We start from the raw sequence: 19,857 nt of genomic DNA on the forward strand, positions 1-19,857 counted from the left end.
AATAGGAAAGCTGCTGTCCTCCTATCACAAATACAAAAGAAATGTGTACTAAACCTTAACCTTTTCTTCTCCTCGACAGGCCCAAAAGAATGAGAGGGAGTCGATCAGGCAGAAGCTGGCACTGGGCAGTTTCTTTGACGATGGGCCAGGCATCTATACCAGCTGCAGTAAGAGTGGCAAGCCCAGCCTGTCCTCACGGTAAGACCGCTAACGTGTCTTTTAAATCACTTGTTTCTCCTCAACATGGGGTCCACGGACCCCCAGGGCTCCTTTAGAGGATTTGAGGGGGTCTACAAATAAATTATTGATAGTTAGGAACCAAATGGACCCTTGCGGGGGTATGTAGTTCAGTGTCTCTGAGTGTAAAAATGTATTTGTACCCACATTTGTACACTCAGAGAAATTAACACTGAGGATTTTACAGTGTAGATTGGGATAAAAAAATCATATCAAATGGGGAACTGTGGCCTCATGCTTATCAATCTGGGAGTCCATGAAATTAAAATGATCAGAATCACTGTCTTACATATTGCATCACCAGTCACCACACTCTCACTTTCACTCCGTAGCGGTTACTATGCACTTCTCAGTGTTCCTGTAAGCTTTGTTTTTCTCTGTGGCCTGTGGGGTTTTGGAGAAGCACGGTTGCTGGTTTATTGCTCGGTTGGGAGCTCGGTTCAAAGCTTTGTTTTATTAACCACTGCATGACACACTTTCAATAGATATGTGAACAAGAGAAAGGGGAAACTTACACTGCCAAATGATGTGAGTCGTGATTGATGAGAGACAGTGTATTTATGCCCCCAGGCCTAAAGCCATTTGACTCTGGTGGGTTCAGCACCTGTGGTGGAGGGTGATGTCACACCAGAGAAAAGGAAGAACAGAGAGAGAGAGAGAGAGACAGAGAGAGACAGAGAGAGACAGAGAGAGAGAGAGAGAGACGTGTGTGTGTGTGTGTGTGTGTGTGTGTGTGTGTGTGTGTGTGTGTGTGTGTGTGTGTGTGTGTGTGTGAGTGTGTGAGTGAGTGAGTGAGTGAGTGAGTGAGTGAGTGAGTGAGTGAGTGAGTGAGTGAGTGAGTGAGTGAGTGGTGAAAGCATAATGAACGGGAGCACGTGACGTGAAGAATGTGTGAATAAGAGAAAAGGGAAACATACACCGCCAACTAATGATGGTCGATTTAACTCAGATAGTGTAAAAATGGGTGCATAAGGGTCAATCTTACACTCTCTGAATTACATTAACTCTGAGGAGAGAGAGAGAGGGGAAATGAATGCACTCATCCAACTTGATTGCTTTCACTTCCCAAAAAAACACACACATTCATAACTCCTACATACTAGTGCCTTTGACTGGAAGGAGCATTGGTTGGGGACAGAAACACACTAACAATTCCTGTGATCCAAAACATTTCCCATTATTTTAGCCAGAATACGATGATTGATCCCACGTTCATCATTAGGGGAAAATATAGTCAGATGATAATAATGCTCTAGAAGTAGAGTGATTATGTTCTGGTAAACAAGGTTAGTCATAAGCCTAGGATTTTTTTAATTGTATCTGAACATGTGATGTCCACTTGTTATCAAATGAAGTGAAATTAGCAGCTCCCCCAACACTGTATAGCTACTAGTTACATGGAGTTCTTTGATGTGCCCTCTGCCCACAAAACCCATTGATCACACAGGTCTGATTCAATTTGGAGTGATTGGATCCGTGCTACGTAATCTATCATCTCTCTTTGTAATTACTGCATTAAATAAGCAGATTATTGATCCATGCTGAGCTGGATCCACATCTAGCAGAGTTCTGCTCCTCCGAGGCCCAAGCTTTCACCCCCCCCACTCCGGTCGATCCCAGACCGATTGGATCAGACCTACCAGAGGCATCCTCCTGGATCGATCCATGTTGAAGGCAGGAGGGGCGATGTTTGGAAACACAAGGCCTCGTTAAATCTGCTTCAAGACAGCACCGTACTCTGAAGGAAGCTAGAGTTCATGGCAGAACTCTAACTGTCTATATGTTGACAATTTCCTCTTATCTTTGGCCTCCCTTTAACATGTATACATATGAACGAAGCACACAGATACTATAGATACTATATCTCTGCTGTCGAGCAGAAACCATGTCCAAAATATAATAACTTTTCAGGGGAAAAAATACATGTTTTTAGACAACACGATACTGCCTCATAAAAGTCGGTATGGTGACTTTATACATTGTCAGATACTTGAATGTGTCCTTTTATTATCACCCCTTTACCCAAGTACAGCTCAAGTGGAGTTAGGAGGTTTTTGACCATTAATGTGGTGCTAGGCTTTTTTTCTGTCTGACATTTCTATTTGTCATTCTAATCAATGGGGGACAAACCACCTAACTCCACAATACTTTTCATTGGTTCAATATTTGTAAAACCCACACACAGACTTTAAGGGTGTTCAATAGCACTGATTTATTTGAAAAAAAATAAAAGTAGAAAAATAGTTTCTGCTGATTTCTGCCTGACAGCGACGATATACAGTACAGTATATGTGCACACACACATACAGTACATACTGTATACTATACAGTAAACGTTTAACACGTATACATACACATATACATAACATATAACATACACACAATACATACACTAGATACCAGGCCTGGAATTTAGTAATTTTATGGTTAAGGTCACTTGGCCTTCGGTCACAATGGCCAAATGCCAGGGTAGCAAAGCCTTAGTTCACTGAACTAATGTGGATATGGATTTAATTTTTTAACACAGTTTAATTATCAGTGAAATTCATGATTAAAAAGTTGTTAAGTTAAAGCTGCACTATGTAACTTTAAACACGAGTGTTTATATTTATATCACTGCCATTTATGACCCTGATCCTAGTCTATTACTATAGAAACAGCTTTCGGTGACCTGATTTGACTCTATCCCATGCTAATTATGACTTATCTCCCTTTTTTCCCTCTGTCTGTCTTTCTGTCTGTATCTCTGTCTGTCTGTCTGTCTGTCTGTCTGTCTGTCTGTCTGTCTGTCTGTCTGTCTGTCTGTCTGTCTGTCTGTCTGTCTGTCTGTCTGTCTGTCTGTCTGTCTGTCTGTCTGTCTGTCCGTCCCTAGGCTGCAAAGTGGGATGAACCTACAGATCTGTTTTGTCAATGACAGTGGCAGCGACAAGGACAGCGATGCAGATGACAGCAAGACAGAGACCAGTCTGGACACACCACTGTCCCCCATGGTACATCCTTACCCACTGTCACACGCACACACGCACGCACGCACGCACGCACGCACGCACGCACGCACGCACGCACGCACGCACGCACGCACGCACGCACGCACGCACGCACACACACACACACACACACACACACACACACACACACACACACACACGCACACACGCACACACGCACACACACACACAGTCACACACACACACACACACACACACACACACACACACACACACACACACACACACACACACACACACACACACACACACACACACACACACACACATAGGAACTGGGTATTTTGCCTGAGAGTATGAAGAAGCAGAACTCTTTGAGAACTCATGAAGACGTCGTAAAATTATTTCTAATAATTCGGTGTACAGCAGTCAAACAATATTCATCTTTGGGACACGGTGTGAACAATTAGAGATGGAGGATGAAAGAAACGAGGGGGAGAGAGAGAGAGAGAGAGAGATTTGTTGTGAATTAGAGATAGCTGTCAATTCGTGAGTGTGTGAATCTCCTTTGCTGTGCTCTCTCTTTTTCTGGGCCGTTAACCAATCCAGTGGCTGCAAATGAGAGATGAATTCAAACCCATGGCTACGGATGACTGGACACATTAACCCTCCTGTCAACCTGAGACATGCTTAACACAGAGAGAGACAGGGAGAGAGAGAGAGAGAGAGAGAGAGAGAGAGAGAGAGAGAGAGAGAGACTGTGAGAGTGTGTGACACAGAGAGAGAAGGGGGTGGAGAGAGAGAGGATTACCATCATTCTCTATGTTAAGCACTCAGGTGTTATTCTCCATACAGTGACACATCCTTGTCAGTGAAGATCTGTATCCTTTTTTTAGGGGGGGATTTATTTTTGGGCTTTTATGCCTTTATTTGACAGGACAGTATGCTGACAGGAAATGGGGAGAGAGATGGGGAGTGACATGCAGCAAAGGCCGTCGCTACATTGAGCCTAGGTGCCTGGACCAGGCCAAGATCTGTATCCTATATTAACATTGGCTAATGGGAGGCTGATGGTAGACCGGCCGGAGGACCAAGTCATATCACGCTCATGTCACAATGACTCAGCCATAACCAATGCAGCTACGCCCAAATATGGAGTGTGTTGTGTCGTCATGGCATCAGGCGCAAACAAATCAGTCCGCTCCATATATGGAGCTCTAGAACAATCACTACTGTATGGACTTTGGGTTGATATTCGTGACTAAATATGGCCCCGGCCGGCCGGCCGGCCGGCGGAACATGACAACAGAAGGGCGACAGGTGTGAGGGCCGCGTATCGGCCCGAACCACTTGTAAAGTAAAATCCTCTGTGTTCATTTAAATCAGACCCAAATGGGGACATTAAAATAAATAAATAAATACCAAAGGCCTGTTGAAGCTAATGTCTGTCTTTGTTGTTTCTTGACCTCCACCCCCACCACCACCATCACCACCACCATCATGTCCCCATTGTCCAATTCCTTCTCCTCTTTCCATCTATCCAGTCGAAGCAGAGTTCGTCCTACTCGGACAGGGACACCACAGAGGAGGAGGAGGAGTCCCTGGAGGACATGGACTTCGTGAGTCGACAGAAGAAGCTGCAGGCGGAGGCCAAGCTGGCTCTGGCCATGGCCAAACCCATGGCCAAGATGCAGGTGGAGGTGGAGAAGCAGAATCGCAAGAAGTCACCTGTGGCCGACCTGGTCAGTATGCCACAGTGTTAACCCCAACGCAAACACCATAACCTCTATGAAGGCTGATTCATATCAACAACGCCCTTTTACCAGTTTTTTTTGTTGAAATGACATCGTTGGCTGTATATAGAACAGCAGCAACATAGCTTTAGAACGACAATACCTAAACATCATCATTACATTTTCAGTCGTGAGATTTAGTTTAGCTTTATTCTATGAGAGCTGTTTTGTGTGTGTGTGTGTGTGTGTGTGTGTGTGTGTGTGTGTGTGTGTGTGTGTGTGTGTGTGTGTGCGCGTGCGCGTGTGCGTGTGCGTGTGCGTGTGCGTGTGCGTGTGTGCGTGTGTGTGTGTGTGTGTGTGTGTGTGTGTGTGTGTGTGTGTGGCTTTCAGGAGGTATGTTTATTTCCCAAAAACGATGTAACTGTATTGACTGGTTGAATAGAAAGATCACGAGCAAGCAGATTCTGAGAGGTGTATCAGCAGTGCTGCAGATAATGATGTGATGATGTGCCCACTTCTCTTGCTCCTTTCCTCCTCTCTTCCTCGGCACCCGTTAGGAGGCATGAGATGTCGGTGTTCATCATTATTTCATCCATTTTGATCTGCCTCGCTGCCCATTCAACAGCACACACAACACACACACACACACACACACATTCGCACACAGTCTTATACATGCATACACAAACTGTATCTCCACCTGGGCTGGCAAGCAGAGGTCTTAACTTATTGATTGATTTGTTCTTTGCCTCCACAAGCATCCTTTTATTCTAGCATTATCAGTTAACATGTTCAGTTACATTTTAAAGTACAGTGGACAGTACACCGTTTGAGCCATTTATCAAGAGTGGGCCAGCACACTAAAGCCTCGTTTATACTTCCACACACAATGGTGTTGCTCGCCAAAAATAGCACACTGCGATACATCTCGTTGTTTGCTTGAAAATGGGTTATTTTCGGCGAGCAACTATGAACTATAATAGGCTTAAGCCTGTGTGTGCTAGAAGCTCTCGTAAGCCTGTATTAACAAATCAAGCTACACATGTTTGTGTGTGTGCGTGTGCGTGTGCGTGTGCGTGTGCGTGTGCGTGTGCGTGTGCGTGTGCGTGTGTGTGTGTGTATGTGCATGAATGAAAAAGAGAGGGAGAAAGAGAGAAGGGGAGCTCAAATACAGGGGAAGAGACTGGTTTCACATCAGCTGCCACCTTGCCAAGTCTTACCGCAGATGGAGGGCTTTCTTCCTCTTCTTTCGCAACATATTTAGAGTCCTATAGAGTCCCATACGGGTGGCAGCTGGCTTGTGTCATACTTGTGGCATGGCAATAGTATGATCAATCTACTACCACAGAAGTTCCAGCCGAAAGTAACCGACATCGCCCACCCGACTTCCCTGGAGCACCCCTCGTCCCTCGCCTCTCTCCCGTAGTCACACTGAAACTGTGACACATTGATGTCAGCATCGATGTGAAAGAGGAGTGAGAAACTATAGCGGGTAGATTCAGCCGAGCACCCACCCACGCATGTGAACACAGAGCGAGCACAGGCAAAGAGAGAGAGAGAGAGAGAGAGATAGATAGAGAGCATGCACGTTTTCACCCTGACAGTGTGTCAACATAGTATGACGTGACACAGGCATGTAAAGAGAAAGGGTTTGTATACTTTTCTCACTTGGAAATCAGTTAGTCATGGACTTGCATTGCTCTTAAATACATAATACTGCAGATACAGCGAGATAAGAGGAAAACGTATAATATATATATTTAAATACAAGAAAAAACTAATATTAGGACTGATAACTTGTATTGAGCACCAGGTGTGCATTATTTTTGTGTTTTCTGCAAGGGAATGGAGATGCTGAAACATTATAAGTTTGAGTGTTCTTCCCTGTAAGAGCTACCACACAGGTTCACAGATCTTAGGTCTTAGGTCTAGACAGGAGAACCTGTTTCCATAGGGTTAGGGTTAGGGTTAGTCCTGACCAATGTTTAAGCCCACCCTGCTTGCAACATTGATCATGTGTAAAGACGGTATCGGCTCTTTCTCAAAACACCACACCAGCTTTGATCATGTATTAATGTATTACAAATGTTTGTATTTGTACTGCAGTACTTCAGTGTTTGCACAATATACAAATTCATCATTGTTATTATACCTAAAATGTGTTGATATGAAAAAGACATATTGTAAAGTATGTGGTAATTGAAGTTAAGTGAGCAGGTATCTACTGAGCTACTCACAATATGTTGACGACTGTAAAATCACACATCATGCATTCAGGCAGGAGTGGAAATACTGCCCCCTGCTGGAGAGTTTGGACTTTATATGGTCACAGAGTGTTAATCAATTTAATAATGTACAATTTAGGCATTTAGCAGACATCCTGAGCGATTTACAGTAAGCAAGGAAAACACGAGGTAATAAATCAAATGCATAGAAATAGTAATCTAGGATTATAGGTTAACCAAGAACCTATCATCAGTACTCTAAACAGTAGAATATTCAAAAGAAATATATAATCTGTACTTTGAAACTGAGAGAGACAGGGAGAGAGAGAGAGAGAGAGAGAGAGAGAGAGAGAGACTGTGAGAGTGTGTGACACAGAGAGAGAAGGGGGTGGAGAGAGAGAGGATTACCATCATTCTCTATGTTAAGCACTCAGGTGTTATTCTCCATACAGTGACACATCCTTGTCAGTGAAGATCTGTATCCTTTTTTTTTTAATAAATCAAATGCATAGAAATAGTAATCTAGGATTATAGGTTAACCAAGAACCTATCATCAGTACTCTAAACAGTAGAATATTCAAAAGAAATATATAATCTGTACTTTGAAACTATGCACACTTAGCGTTTGGCGTTTCATCAAATGAAACCATGCCTGTGGCAGACTTGAGTCTAGGACTGGGTCTCAAGTCCAACTTGAGTCCCGATTATTACGTTATGGTGCCCCAGGGCGTGTCCACACCTAAAGTGCCCCTCTTCCACTCTACCCTACTTCTAGATCCAATGTATGAAATTGAAAGTGATAAATACCATATATGTACGACGTCTATATTAAAGCTAAACTATAGGCACTATAAAAGGGAGGGGGATTTTCAATTATTTCATAGATTGAGCGATCACATAATTTGCTCGATTCCATATGTATTACTGTCATGGGGAAGAATCTATTTTAGAACACATCTTGGCTTCGCAGCACCACTTGTTGTATCTATAGACAAATGTATGCATGTATACAGGCATACCGCACATACACACATCAATACACAAAGGTTACCAATCCATCATAATAAAATCTAAATGTATAGACTATTGTTAACTACAAACACTCATGGTGTCAGATATTCATTTTATTCTTAATGTTGTGAGTCGTGACTCACCATGAGAAAATGATATGAGAAAAGTCCATCATAAGAGCTAGGGGATTATGGCAGAAAAATACTGTTTGAAATCGTATTGCTTTGGAATTTAAACAAACATAAGGCCTACTGCCTGAATCTTCTGGCTGAGACAAAACAAGATAGAACACCAGACTCAGCAAGTAAAGTAGAAGCCTAATAATAGAAGCAACGAAAAGGGTTATTTCCAATTATATGTAGTCGTTCTTGTTCAGGAGAACGAGTATATCCACATTCATCTGCTGACAATAAGTCGTGATGATGTGGAGAAAATGAAGGTCACAGGTATATAGAAAAAAGATTGAATAGGCACTTACTGTAATTATAATAGATAAAAATGAACAATGAAGTTCTGATTGTGGTTCAGATGCTTTGAGCAATGGTAAGGGTCCCCGAGTGCTCGCCTGATGCAGTATGGATCATCTGGCCCTGGTCACAGTAACCAGTGATTTGTGACTTGACTTGAATTGAATTTGACTCTCTGTTACTTAGACTGGACTAATTTCATACATTTTGTATTGTGTAGGCTACTACTGGTTACAGTATGAGTTTCAGTGGAGGGAAAATGATGTTATGTGAATATAGAGTTTGGAATGATGCATGCATGATATGCACGACATAAGCTATCTATGTAACAACCAAGAGTTTGGACTGGCAACTGAGTGACATGGGCTCACACTTGAGATTTGGGACATGGCTTTAAAACCATTAAAACCGGGAAAGCATCTGTGTCATTTTTTATTTTAGCTATATATATACCTATAGCAACATAAGTTTTCCAGAAAAATCGTAGGATTTAGAACAGTGGTTTAATACAGTGGTTCTCAAAAATAGCAAATATATAAGGTCACTGTGAGCTTGTGCATCTGCTATTTTGGAATTTTTTTTTTTTTTTTAAGTGTTCTCTTCTGGGGGGTCCCTGGCACAAAATGTTTTCAGATGGGGGGTCCACAGCCAAATACATATCAGTTTGGCGGTCCTTGATACAAAAATGTTTTACGAACTACTGATTTAAAAGCCATTTGTAGTATCTGCCTCAAGTCTTAATGGGCTAAAGTGACTTAAATATTTTGTGTTCCTTTTTGTTGTTGTTGTTGTTGTAAGTGCTCATGCCTTTCTGTGTCTCTTTCACTGCAGCTTCCACACATGCCGCACATCAGTGAGTGTCTAATGAAGAGGAGCCTGAAACCCATTGACCTGAGAGACATGACTGTGGGACAACTCACGGTCATAGTCAATGACCTGCACTCTCAGATTGAAAGTGAGTACCACAATAAGCAAGCAGGCCTATGAAAACAAGCCCAAAAGAAGTGACTATGCCTCATGAGCACTTTCAACCTATATGCATCGGCTATTTGAAAATTGCCGATCTACAAGCTCACAATGCGTAGCGATGTGAAGCGTTGAGAGCTTGTAGATCTGCTATTTTTTGGAACATTTTAACAACACAAATCTTCGGGGTCCCTGGCACAAAATATTTTCAGATGGGGGGGTCAGTGGACAAATACATATTAATTTGGAGGTCCATGACATGAAAATGTTTGAGAACCACTGGTTTAAACAACATTAGGAAACAAGCCCAAAAACCCGCAACCGGCAACTATAATTTACAAGCAACTTTACAGAAAAACTAAAATAAGCAGACATGGCAACACTGTACCACACACATACAAGAAATAATCAATATGAACACAGTGGATGGTCGCCCAAACCCTGATTTGAAAGAACGGGCCACAGGGTCACCACCAGACCTGAGAAAGACTCATTACCCACCTCTATCTTATGCAATACAGTACTTTCAGCGACGAAAGTCAGTTCAGAGAACTGCACCACATGGCAGTTTCTCCATTGCTTATGATGTTACTGCTGACCATTGACCCTGGTACGAAAATGAATAATCGTATATCTTACATGTGAAAGGTTCCAAAATCCCCACAACTTCAAAGAAAACAGAATAGCTCCTGTCAACAAACGTTTACATACTTTCTCTTTACAATCTCATTGGACTGTTCTCCTGTTCTCAGGCATTACTGCATTACTCGTATTATTATTATTATTATTATTATTATTTATTACTAAAGAGCTCATATTTTCTCCTACCGCTGTACTTGTCACATCATTGCAGTGTTGTTTCCTCCTCCCCTTTCTTAGTCCACTTCCTCCTGGGTGCTTCTGTGTTTATTCATTCTAACAACAGCACTACATGTTTAGGGCAGTGGTGCTGAAAGATTCTGCTGTTATTTATATGGTTAGTCATGGTCAGTATGGTCAGAATCATGTCAGTATCATGGTCAGTATCATGGTCAGTATCATGGTCAGTATCATGTCAGTATCATGGTCAGTATCATGTCAGTATCATGTCAGTATCATGTCAGTACCATGGTCAGTATCATGGTCAGTATCATGACAGTATCGTGGTCAGCATTATGTCAGTATCGTGGTCAGTATCATGTCAGTATCATGTCAGTATCGTGGTCAGTATTATGTCAGTATCGTGGTCAGTATCATGTCAGTATCGTGGTCAGTAGTATCATGGTCAGTATTATGTCAGTATCGTGGTCAGTATTATGTCAGTATCGTGGTCAGTATCATGTCAGTATCGTGGTCAGTATCATGTCAGTATCGTGGTCAGTATCATGTCAGTACCGTGGTCAGTAGTATCATGGTCAGTATTATGTCAGTATCGTGGTCAGTATTATGTCAGTATCGTGGTCAGTATCATGTCAGTATCGTGGTCAGTATCATGTCAGTATCGTGGTCAGTAGTATCATGGTCAGTATTATGTCAGTATCGTGGTCAGTATTATGTCAGTATCGTGGTCAGTATCATGTCAGTATCGTGGTCAGTATTATGTCAGTATCGTGGTCAGTATCATGTCAGTATCGTGGTCAGTATTATGTCAGTATTGTGGATAGTATCATAGGCTTTTCTCCTGCCTGACACCATCCTGTCTCTGTTCCAGGTCTGAACGAGGAGCTGGTGCAGCTGTTGCTGATCCGGGATGAGCTTCACATGGAGCAAGATGCCATGTTGGTGGACATAGAGGACCTCACTAGGTAGGAGGGCTTAGAGAGCCTATTCTCACTCATTCTCGCTGCCTTCGCTATTCTTTCATTCATCCGACCAAGCTCCTGTCACTGTCAAAGGAAACAGTCTCTGTCTTTGAGTAAGGTTGTCTAACTATGGGCTGTCTTGTCTCTCTTTCTCAGGCATGCTGAGAGCCAGCAGAAACACATGGCCGAGAAGACCCCTTCCAAATAAGATGTCCAACCCTGTTCCACCCCCGACTGACCTACCTACTCGAAACTAAGCCTCTGTTCCAACCTACCCACACCAAACTAAACCCCTGTTCCAACCTAAACAGACCAAACTAATCCCCTGTTCCAACCTACCCAAATCTTAAGGTCAATACATGCTCCTTCTGACATCTGAAAAAACATCCGTTTCGGGCGGTCTAGTTCGGACTATCAGGACATCTGGGGGATGCAGGAGCGTCCGGCAAAAAAAAAGTTGTGAATGACGTCAAAATGTAGTTATCTTCACCTCCCTTTCCGAAAAAAAGAAATAAAAAAAGTTCAGACATCGGAAGGAGCATGTTCTGCGCTTAGGCCCCTGCTCTACCCTTGTCCCTAAACCAAACTTTTACCCCAATACTCCAGCCCATGTCCTCCCATATCCTAACCCCATCCTTTCCCATGTTTTTCCTCCTTCCTATCTCCACCTTCCTCTCCAACCCCACTGATTCCAGTGGTGGCAGCAGCACAGAGGAAGCCCCCCACCCCCCCTTTCATATGCTTCTGTGGTTTATCCCAGCGCTAAGGACGCCAGTGGAGCACTTCTTACTTCCTGGGAGAGGAGGAAATTGATTGTGTGTTGTCATGGATACTGTCCCCAGCTTCCTGTGCAGTGATCGGCCTTGCTTCGCTATTGTTTCCTTTTAACTTTCTACATTCGCCACTAAATTATAAATGTCAAATGCAAAAATTGTGGGGGAAAAAAATTAAATAATAGTGAGACATTTAGTAGAAAGTCAGTCATGATGAGAAAAAAAAGAAACAACATTGTATAAAATCTATGAAAAACTAACTTCTTCAGACCATTTTAAGTTGGAAGGTACAGTAATTTTAAAGTATTTCAAAGTCAAACTGTTTTTATTCTGCACAAATGGTAGTTTTCAACTGAGAAATGTTTATTTGAAGGTGCTAAAAGAGTGTAAGGAAACATGCCTGCCTTGTAGTGGAGTCGTAGCTTTTGGTAATACGTTCACTCTAATTGCTCTTCAACATTTTGTGAATGTTGATTTTCTGACACAAGTCATTTTAAATGAATACGTGTGTTAATATCGTTTTCATCTTATTGTATTCAGAATCTTTATTTGAGGGAAGAAATGTTTATGTACAGATATGTAAAATAAAGAATAAACTTTGTTTCATAAATTGTTTGTTTGTATTTTTATTTTATACAGAGAGCACATGTAAGAAAAAAATACACATGCACAGTGTGCAAACGTGACAAGTTTAGCACGCTAAGTGAGCTTCCTCTTTCTGATTAATGTCTAATCACTGTCATCACGAGGCTACAAAGACTACATTTCTCACTATACATGAGTCATCCCAATTTCTCTCTGCCTCTCTCTCTGTCCCCCTGTCCCTCTCTCCCTTCACTCTCCAAGAAATTATGTAATGCAACAATAGACTGGATTACAACTCAAAGGGGAACCCCCAACCAATTAGGGCACCCCCCCCCCCCCTTAAACTGAGCTTTGAGTCTTATTATAATGAAAAGTCACACAACATGGGCACCCCCTTTCACCAATGAAAGTATCATTTTGTTGTGTATTAGGCAACCTTCTCAGCTAGTGAGACAGTTTGAACATGTATTTGACTAACTGACTTAAAGGTTTGTGGTGAATGTCATGTTATTTTTGCAAGCAATATTCAAACAGTCAACCTGTATGGAAGGAAGTTCCTTAGGCTCAGGTCTGAGTTATATCAGAACACCTGCTATGTAACTAAACAAAAATATGGTGCTTATTCATACATATACTGTATCTATACATTGATGTTTCTGTTGTCAAGGCAAAAAAAAGAGAACAGGAAACCCCTATCAACTGCTCACTGACCACAGTAGTATCAGGGGATGCACTTCCACTTGAAAGAGATTAGCAAAATACAGGCGACAGAGAGAGAATTTCAGGTGCAGATGCTACATGATTTCACGAATGATCAGGTGCCTGTTCAATCCCAATCATCTTTAGAACAAACCGTTCATGGCTCACACACAAACTGACAGCAACCCAACTGCTATCAAAATGTATACCTTCATATGAATGTTATTTAGAAGTTGCATAACTTATGCTTTTTTGGTCCTCTTTTAGTCACCTCAAAGTGGAAAAGTATACTCAACTCAACTCAAACTTTATTTACATAGCACATTCACAACGACCAAGGTCGAACCAAAGTGCTGCACAGAGCACATTAAAATGCAAACAAACAAGAAAAGAGAAAACAATTAAAACAAAGACGAAAAAAGAAGAAGAAAATAAATGAAACATGACACAACAGGAAAATTAAACAGCATATAATGTACAGCATATCAAAGGTATACAGAGAGGCCAGGGTATTACACAGTCAAACAGCATTAAAGATCAAAGAGAAGGTCAGTGTCATGTCAGTATCATGGTCAGTGTCATGGTCAGTATCATAGTCAGTATGTCAGTATCATGGTCAGTGTCATCATGTCAGTATCATGGTCAGTGTCATGTCAGTATCATGGTCAGTATCATGTATCATGTATCATGTATCATGTATCATAGTCAGTATGTCAGTATCATGTCAGTATCATGTCAGTATCATGTATCATAGTCAGTATGTCAGTATCAAGGTCAATATCAAGGTCAGTATCATGTCAGTATCATGTATCATAGTCAGTATGTCAGTATCAAGGTCAGTATCATGTCAGTATCATAGTCAGTATCAGCTTTTAAACAAGCTATTAAACAAGCTTAGTGCTTTTATGAGTTATCCAGTTAAGTAGACCTTGTATTGTGAATTGTACTTCCATGTACTGTTTCTCATGTCTTACTAAATAAAGTACATCAATCAATCAATCAATCATAGTCAGTATCATGTCAGTGTCATGACATTATGGTCAGTCAGTATCATGCATGATACTGACATTTTACTGACCATGGTCAGTTTGGTATGGGCATATAGGCCTATACCAAATTATTTAAAATTAAAATAAATGTTTGGGAACTTTGTGCGTTGAACTTGGGAATTCACAGGATGGTATTTTGTCTTTCTTTTATTTTTATTTGTTTAGGGGTATTAAAAAGGTCTTAAAAGTCCATTAATTATCACTTCACTGTCATCTGGGGACCCCCAAAAAATCATGTGGGGTCCCGACCCACAGGTTGAGAACCACTGCTTTACATTACTTAAGACTGTTTTCCAAATATACATTTCTTTTTTTTTACATTTTGGGGAAAATAGGCAATTTTACATCGAGGTGCCCACCTCTTCCTGTTACCATCCCCACGACGTCTTCCCCACAATAACAAAATGCACAACAATAAAACAATAGCCTGTTTAGTGTCAGTGCACGTGTTCGCCACGTGACGTCACATGGCATGCTGGGAAGCTGCACATTTTAAATGCGAATACAGCTTTAATCGCTTTATGTTTCTTCATAATTCTGGCTTGAGAATTATGATTTTGTCATTAAAATATATGAGTTTATTTATTGGGAAGAAGTCCTGACACAAGCAGCACAAAGGACCAGAGTGAAAAGGACCCCAAATAATGGAAACAAGCCATTGGCTTTCTTGGTTTTGTTTTTATATTCCTATTGCTTGGCCTTGTATTGAACTGTACTTTCATGTGCTTTTTTCTGCAAACTAATAAATAAAGTATTCAATCAATCAATCAATCAATCAATCAATTAAGCAGAACAGAGCACTTACACACACATTCTATACATATATAATGATTTAAGATTTAACCCTTGACCAGTGGTCCTTGAGGGGGTTCCAGCTGGTCCCCAGCTCTCCATCATTTAGATGGAGAGTTGGTAACCAAATGGACCCTTTATTAGAACTTTAACTCCTGAGAGTGTAAAATGAAACACGCTCTCAAGAGTTAAATCATTGTTAAATATCTACCTACTTAATTTACAAGAAGTTATTTACACAATTAGAGAATGTAGACGAAATATTCTAAGTCTTGGGTGTGAGAGTCTAATACTCAACAAACGGTGGTCCGACGTGGCTCGAATGCCGAATAAATAATGGAACTTGGTATGAAAAAGGACACGTTTGTCACCATGACCTGCCTGAGGAGATCAGGCTATAGCACATTATTCTCTCTTTCGAATCACTTTTACTTGCTTTTACCACCCGATTAGCCTACTGTTTGTTTTTGCGTTTTCTTTTTATATTCGTTTTTTTAAATAATAAACATCATTTTATTGTGTATTGTTGTTTTATTTTTTTCTCGAAAAATTGTTCCTTTGATGAAAGCCTTTGTAGGTCATAAAAAGTGTCATAATAATAATAGGCTAATAATAACAATACTTATTATTATTAATAATAATAGTAATAATAATATATTATTGTTGTTATTATTATTTATTTATTTGTGTTATTAATGTAATAATTAGTATTATTATTACATTAGTATTATTAATCGTATTATTATTAATAATAATATTAATATTATTATTAATAATATTATTATTATTATTATCATCATTATTATCTCATAGCCTTGCATGCCTTCAATCGAAACAAGGGGTGGTTTCTTTTTCACTTGGTTGGAGTTGAAGCAGGATGAGAGAGAGAGTCCCGCCACAACAGAGGAAATTACATTATCATGACGTTTTACTTTTCTTTTGGTTCACTACCGTGACTGCCTTGTTTACGATCTTAAAGCTCACTGGGGAATCCCTTGAGTTGACTATGCCTATATAAATCACATTAACCCAGTGCAAAGACACACACACACACACTTTTGCAGGATAACTAACTGGACACACACCACCACCAACTACTTCATCTAAAAGACGAGGAAAAACTATGGCAAACTTTAATTTGTGTAAGATTAAATTAAACTAAAATGTCACAAAATAAATATTTGCCAGGATAAAACACAGCTATATTTTTTTTGTTCATGAATGCTCCGCCGGTTTTTGATCGATTATAGCAAAGTACTATAATACCTCTTTCTTTTTTTTCAAGATTATAATTTTGAGTTTTGAGCTTGTAGATCGGCTATTTTCAAATGCCGTCGCCTCTTTTGGGCAGTGGTGGGAAAAGTACTCAAATTGTTTTACTTAAGTAAAAGTATCAATACCGCAATGTAGAAACACTCTATTTGACTTTGTTAAAGAGTGCTCTTAGTTCTAGTGAAGAACAGAATGCTCTTTCTCCTGCAGATCTGACGAGCCTTGTGCTGCTGGTGGCTCTGAGCTGGAGGACCTCCTCAGGAGTTCCGATACACCACCAGCCACAGCCCAGTGGACTGGACTGTTTCTCCTCCTCATGCTCATCATCACTCTCCAAAACACTTCTACGACATGTCAGTGAGCTGGTGAAGGACGTGAGTACATTTTGAATTAGTTTATTATTAGTCTGTCTGTCTGTCTGTCTGTCTGTCTGTCTGTCTGTCTGTCTGTCTGTCTGTCTGTCTGTGAGAAATATCTCACTCACTCACTCACACACACATACTCTCTCACATAAAGTATATAAAGTATATAAGTACATTCACACAAGTACCGCACTTAAGTATAATTCTGAGGTATTTTTTACTTTACTGGAGTATTTCCAAATTTCTATACTTTTACTTCTACTCTGTTACATCTCAAAGGCAAATATTGTTCTTTTTACTCCACTACAATTATTTTAAAACTTTAGTTACTTGTTACTTTGTAACAAGCAATTAAATGAAATTTAATTACTTGTTACTTGTTAACTATTTGAATTATTATTACAAAACATACATTAACCACTTCAGCCCTATTTTACGTGTTGCTTGTAGATCTGCTATTTCCAAAAGATTTTCATAAATTGTATACATATGGTCCTACCTTGTGAAACGGGACATTCTGCATTCTGCATACTTTTGGTGCTTCAAGTATAGTATAGTGTTTCTTCATTGCAGTATTGATACTTTTACTTAAGTAAAGAAATGTCATACTTTTTCCACCCCTGCTCACACATACTCTCTCTCTCTCTCTCTCTCTCTCTCTCTCTCTCTCTCTCTCTCTCTCTCTCTCTCTCTCTCTCTCTCTCTCTCTTAGTTAGTTAGTAATTAGTTTTTCCTAAATCCATTGGTATCTTCTGTGTTGCAGGACAAATTTGAAGGCGAGGAATGTACAGTGTTGGATGACAGTATGATGGAATCTCAGACAGTACAACTCTGCGCACCCATAATTCCACAGGTAGGCCTACATTAATACACTACCTATAGGTTTGTTTTTTGTTTTTTAGATTTTTACTGGTAATGATATTCAACGTTATCTATTGAGAAAAAAGGGCATGCTCCATGACATTTACATGCTTTTGAGAAACCAGTCCATTATTCATCTCATTGGCTTCCAAATCGTCCCGTGAAAAATGTCAAACAAAACCTTTATTTAAACTATTAATTTCATCCTCTAGAATTCAGCTTGCACATCACAAAGGAATTCACCATTCAATGAGGTAAGAACTGTTATAAATGTCACGTTTTCTAATCAAATTAATTACAGACTAAATCAGACTTGCTCTTTGCTGACAAATGAATGACAAGTTCATCACTCTTGTTTGTCACACAGAGTGAATGTCTGGGGAGTATCATGAAGGACTTGTCCTACTATCATGCTGCTATCAAGACCTACATCGATGCCCAGTCAGCACCCTCAACAAACCCTCTGACTTCAGCACCAAACAACCCAATACTAAACGACACAATGGGGACAATACAGGAGCTTAAGGTGTGTGTGTGTGTGTGTGTGTGTGTGTGTGTGTGTGTGTGTGTGTGTGTGGGTGTGTGAGAGAGAGAGAGAGAGAGAGAGAGAGATAGTTCATTGTTCCAATTGAACAGAGGGTGACTATCTTTGTTTCCATTAATAGAGTGAGGTAGTGAGTATTAAAGACAGAAACAGTGAAAATCTACTGGGAAATAACAGCCTCAACATGTTGCCTTAACATTTATTTTCCTCGGTTTGCACAGAAATGTTGCCAGGTGCCAGATGAAGGGGATCATTCTTCACAGGTATTTTTTTGTATTCCTTCTTTTTGTCCGTTCCCCATTTAATTCAGTTATATATATATGACCAAATTAGAGAAAGATTTGATCAAAACCACAATGGCCAGTCACAAAATTCCTTGTGTCGATGAAAGATTGAACAGCACCAGCTTGGTCAGTGCCATTACATCCAGTGGTGGAAAAAATACTCAATTCTTTACTTAAGTAAAAGCACCAATACTGCAATATAGAAATACTCTGTTAGTAAAAAGTCCGGAATTTTAAATTTACTTAAGTAAAAGTACAAAAGTATTGGCATCAAAATGTACTTAATGTACCAAAGTAAAAGTACTAAATGTTTGAAAATAGCAGATCTACAAGCTCACAACGTGTCGCGAAGCGATGCGTTGTGAGCTTGTAGATCTGCTATTTTCAAATAGCCTATGTATAAAATATGGCTAAAGTGGTTAATGTATGTTTTATAATGTAATAATTTATATATGAAAAGTAACTAGTAACTAAAGTTTTCAAATAATTGTAGTGGAGTAAAAGTACAATATTTGCCTCTGAGATGTAGTGGAGTAGAAGTAGAAGTATTGGAAAGTGGAAATCCTCAAGTAAAGTACAAATACCTCAATATTGTACTTAAGTACAGTACTTAAGTAAATGTACTTAGTTACTTTCCACCACTGATTACATCACTGAATTAAATTAACATGTGACAACACAACGCTTCACATGGCATATTTCAACGGAAAATGTGTTAATTTAAATGAGCGACACCGTTGTGCAACAAAGATTCAAGACTTAATGAGACTTCATGTTGTGTCATTCCCTGTTGTTTTTAGGAGGGACTCGTTTCCGAGATGTTGTGGACCACTACGTCTACCACGTCTACCTTTGACAACAAGGTGCAGATGTGTAAGGTGATGAAAGCCTTCCGTAGCCGTGCCATCACCATCAGCAGAGCTATGGGCTACATCTCCTCTGGTGACCACAAGAAGTAGACGCTCTTCACCATCTTTACCATCAACATAATCACCACCACTGTTGTCATCTTTAACATCACCCATGACAAAGAAATCTATCATCTTTGAGTTATTCACTACAAGTGTTTACAACTAATTATTTACTAGTGAACTACACTAGACAAAACACTGGTTTATGAGCAGCTACTGAACCTATGAAATATCTTTCTAGTAATGTATTTGGGGGGGAATATCTATTTATGTATTTATTTAATGTATTTATGTATTTATTTGAATGTGATGGTATTTATTATTTGTCTATTTATAATAAAGTATTTATTGCAATTT

The 19,857-nt window shown here is 40.1% G+C and overlaps 1 protein-coding gene across 3 annotated transcripts in view; it reads left to right on the plus strand.

The window, feature by feature from the left end:
- The window catches only part of schip1 (schwannomin interacting protein 1), a 54,127-nt gene extending 41,376 nt beyond the window's left edge, over positions 1 to 12,751 (plus strand). For all 3 annotated transcript variants that reach the window (XM_080427977.1, XM_080427979.1, XM_080427978.1), the window contains 6 exons: positions 80 to 198; positions 3,110 to 3,227; positions 4,730 to 4,927; positions 9,453 to 9,576; positions 11,278 to 11,371; positions 11,525 to 12,751. In XM_080427977.1, coding sequence (XP_080284103.1) covers positions 80 to 198; positions 3,110 to 3,227; positions 4,730 to 4,927; positions 9,453 to 9,576; positions 11,278 to 11,371; positions 11,525 to 11,576 — 705 coding nt within the window. In that variant the 3' untranslated portion in view covers positions 11,577 to 12,751. The remainder of the gene's footprint in view (positions 1 to 79; positions 199 to 3,109; positions 3,228 to 4,729; positions 4,928 to 9,452; positions 9,577 to 11,277; positions 11,372 to 11,524) is intronic.
- The last annotated feature ends 7,106 nt before the right edge of the window (positions 12,752 to 19,857 follow it).

This window comes from Gymnoscopelus braueri (assembly GCF_963280865.1).
Source record: "Gymnoscopelus braueri genome assembly, chromosome: 5".
In the NCBI taxonomy this organism is placed as follows: domain Eukaryota; kingdom Metazoa; phylum Chordata; class Actinopteri; order Myctophiformes; family Myctophidae; genus Gymnoscopelus; species Gymnoscopelus braueri.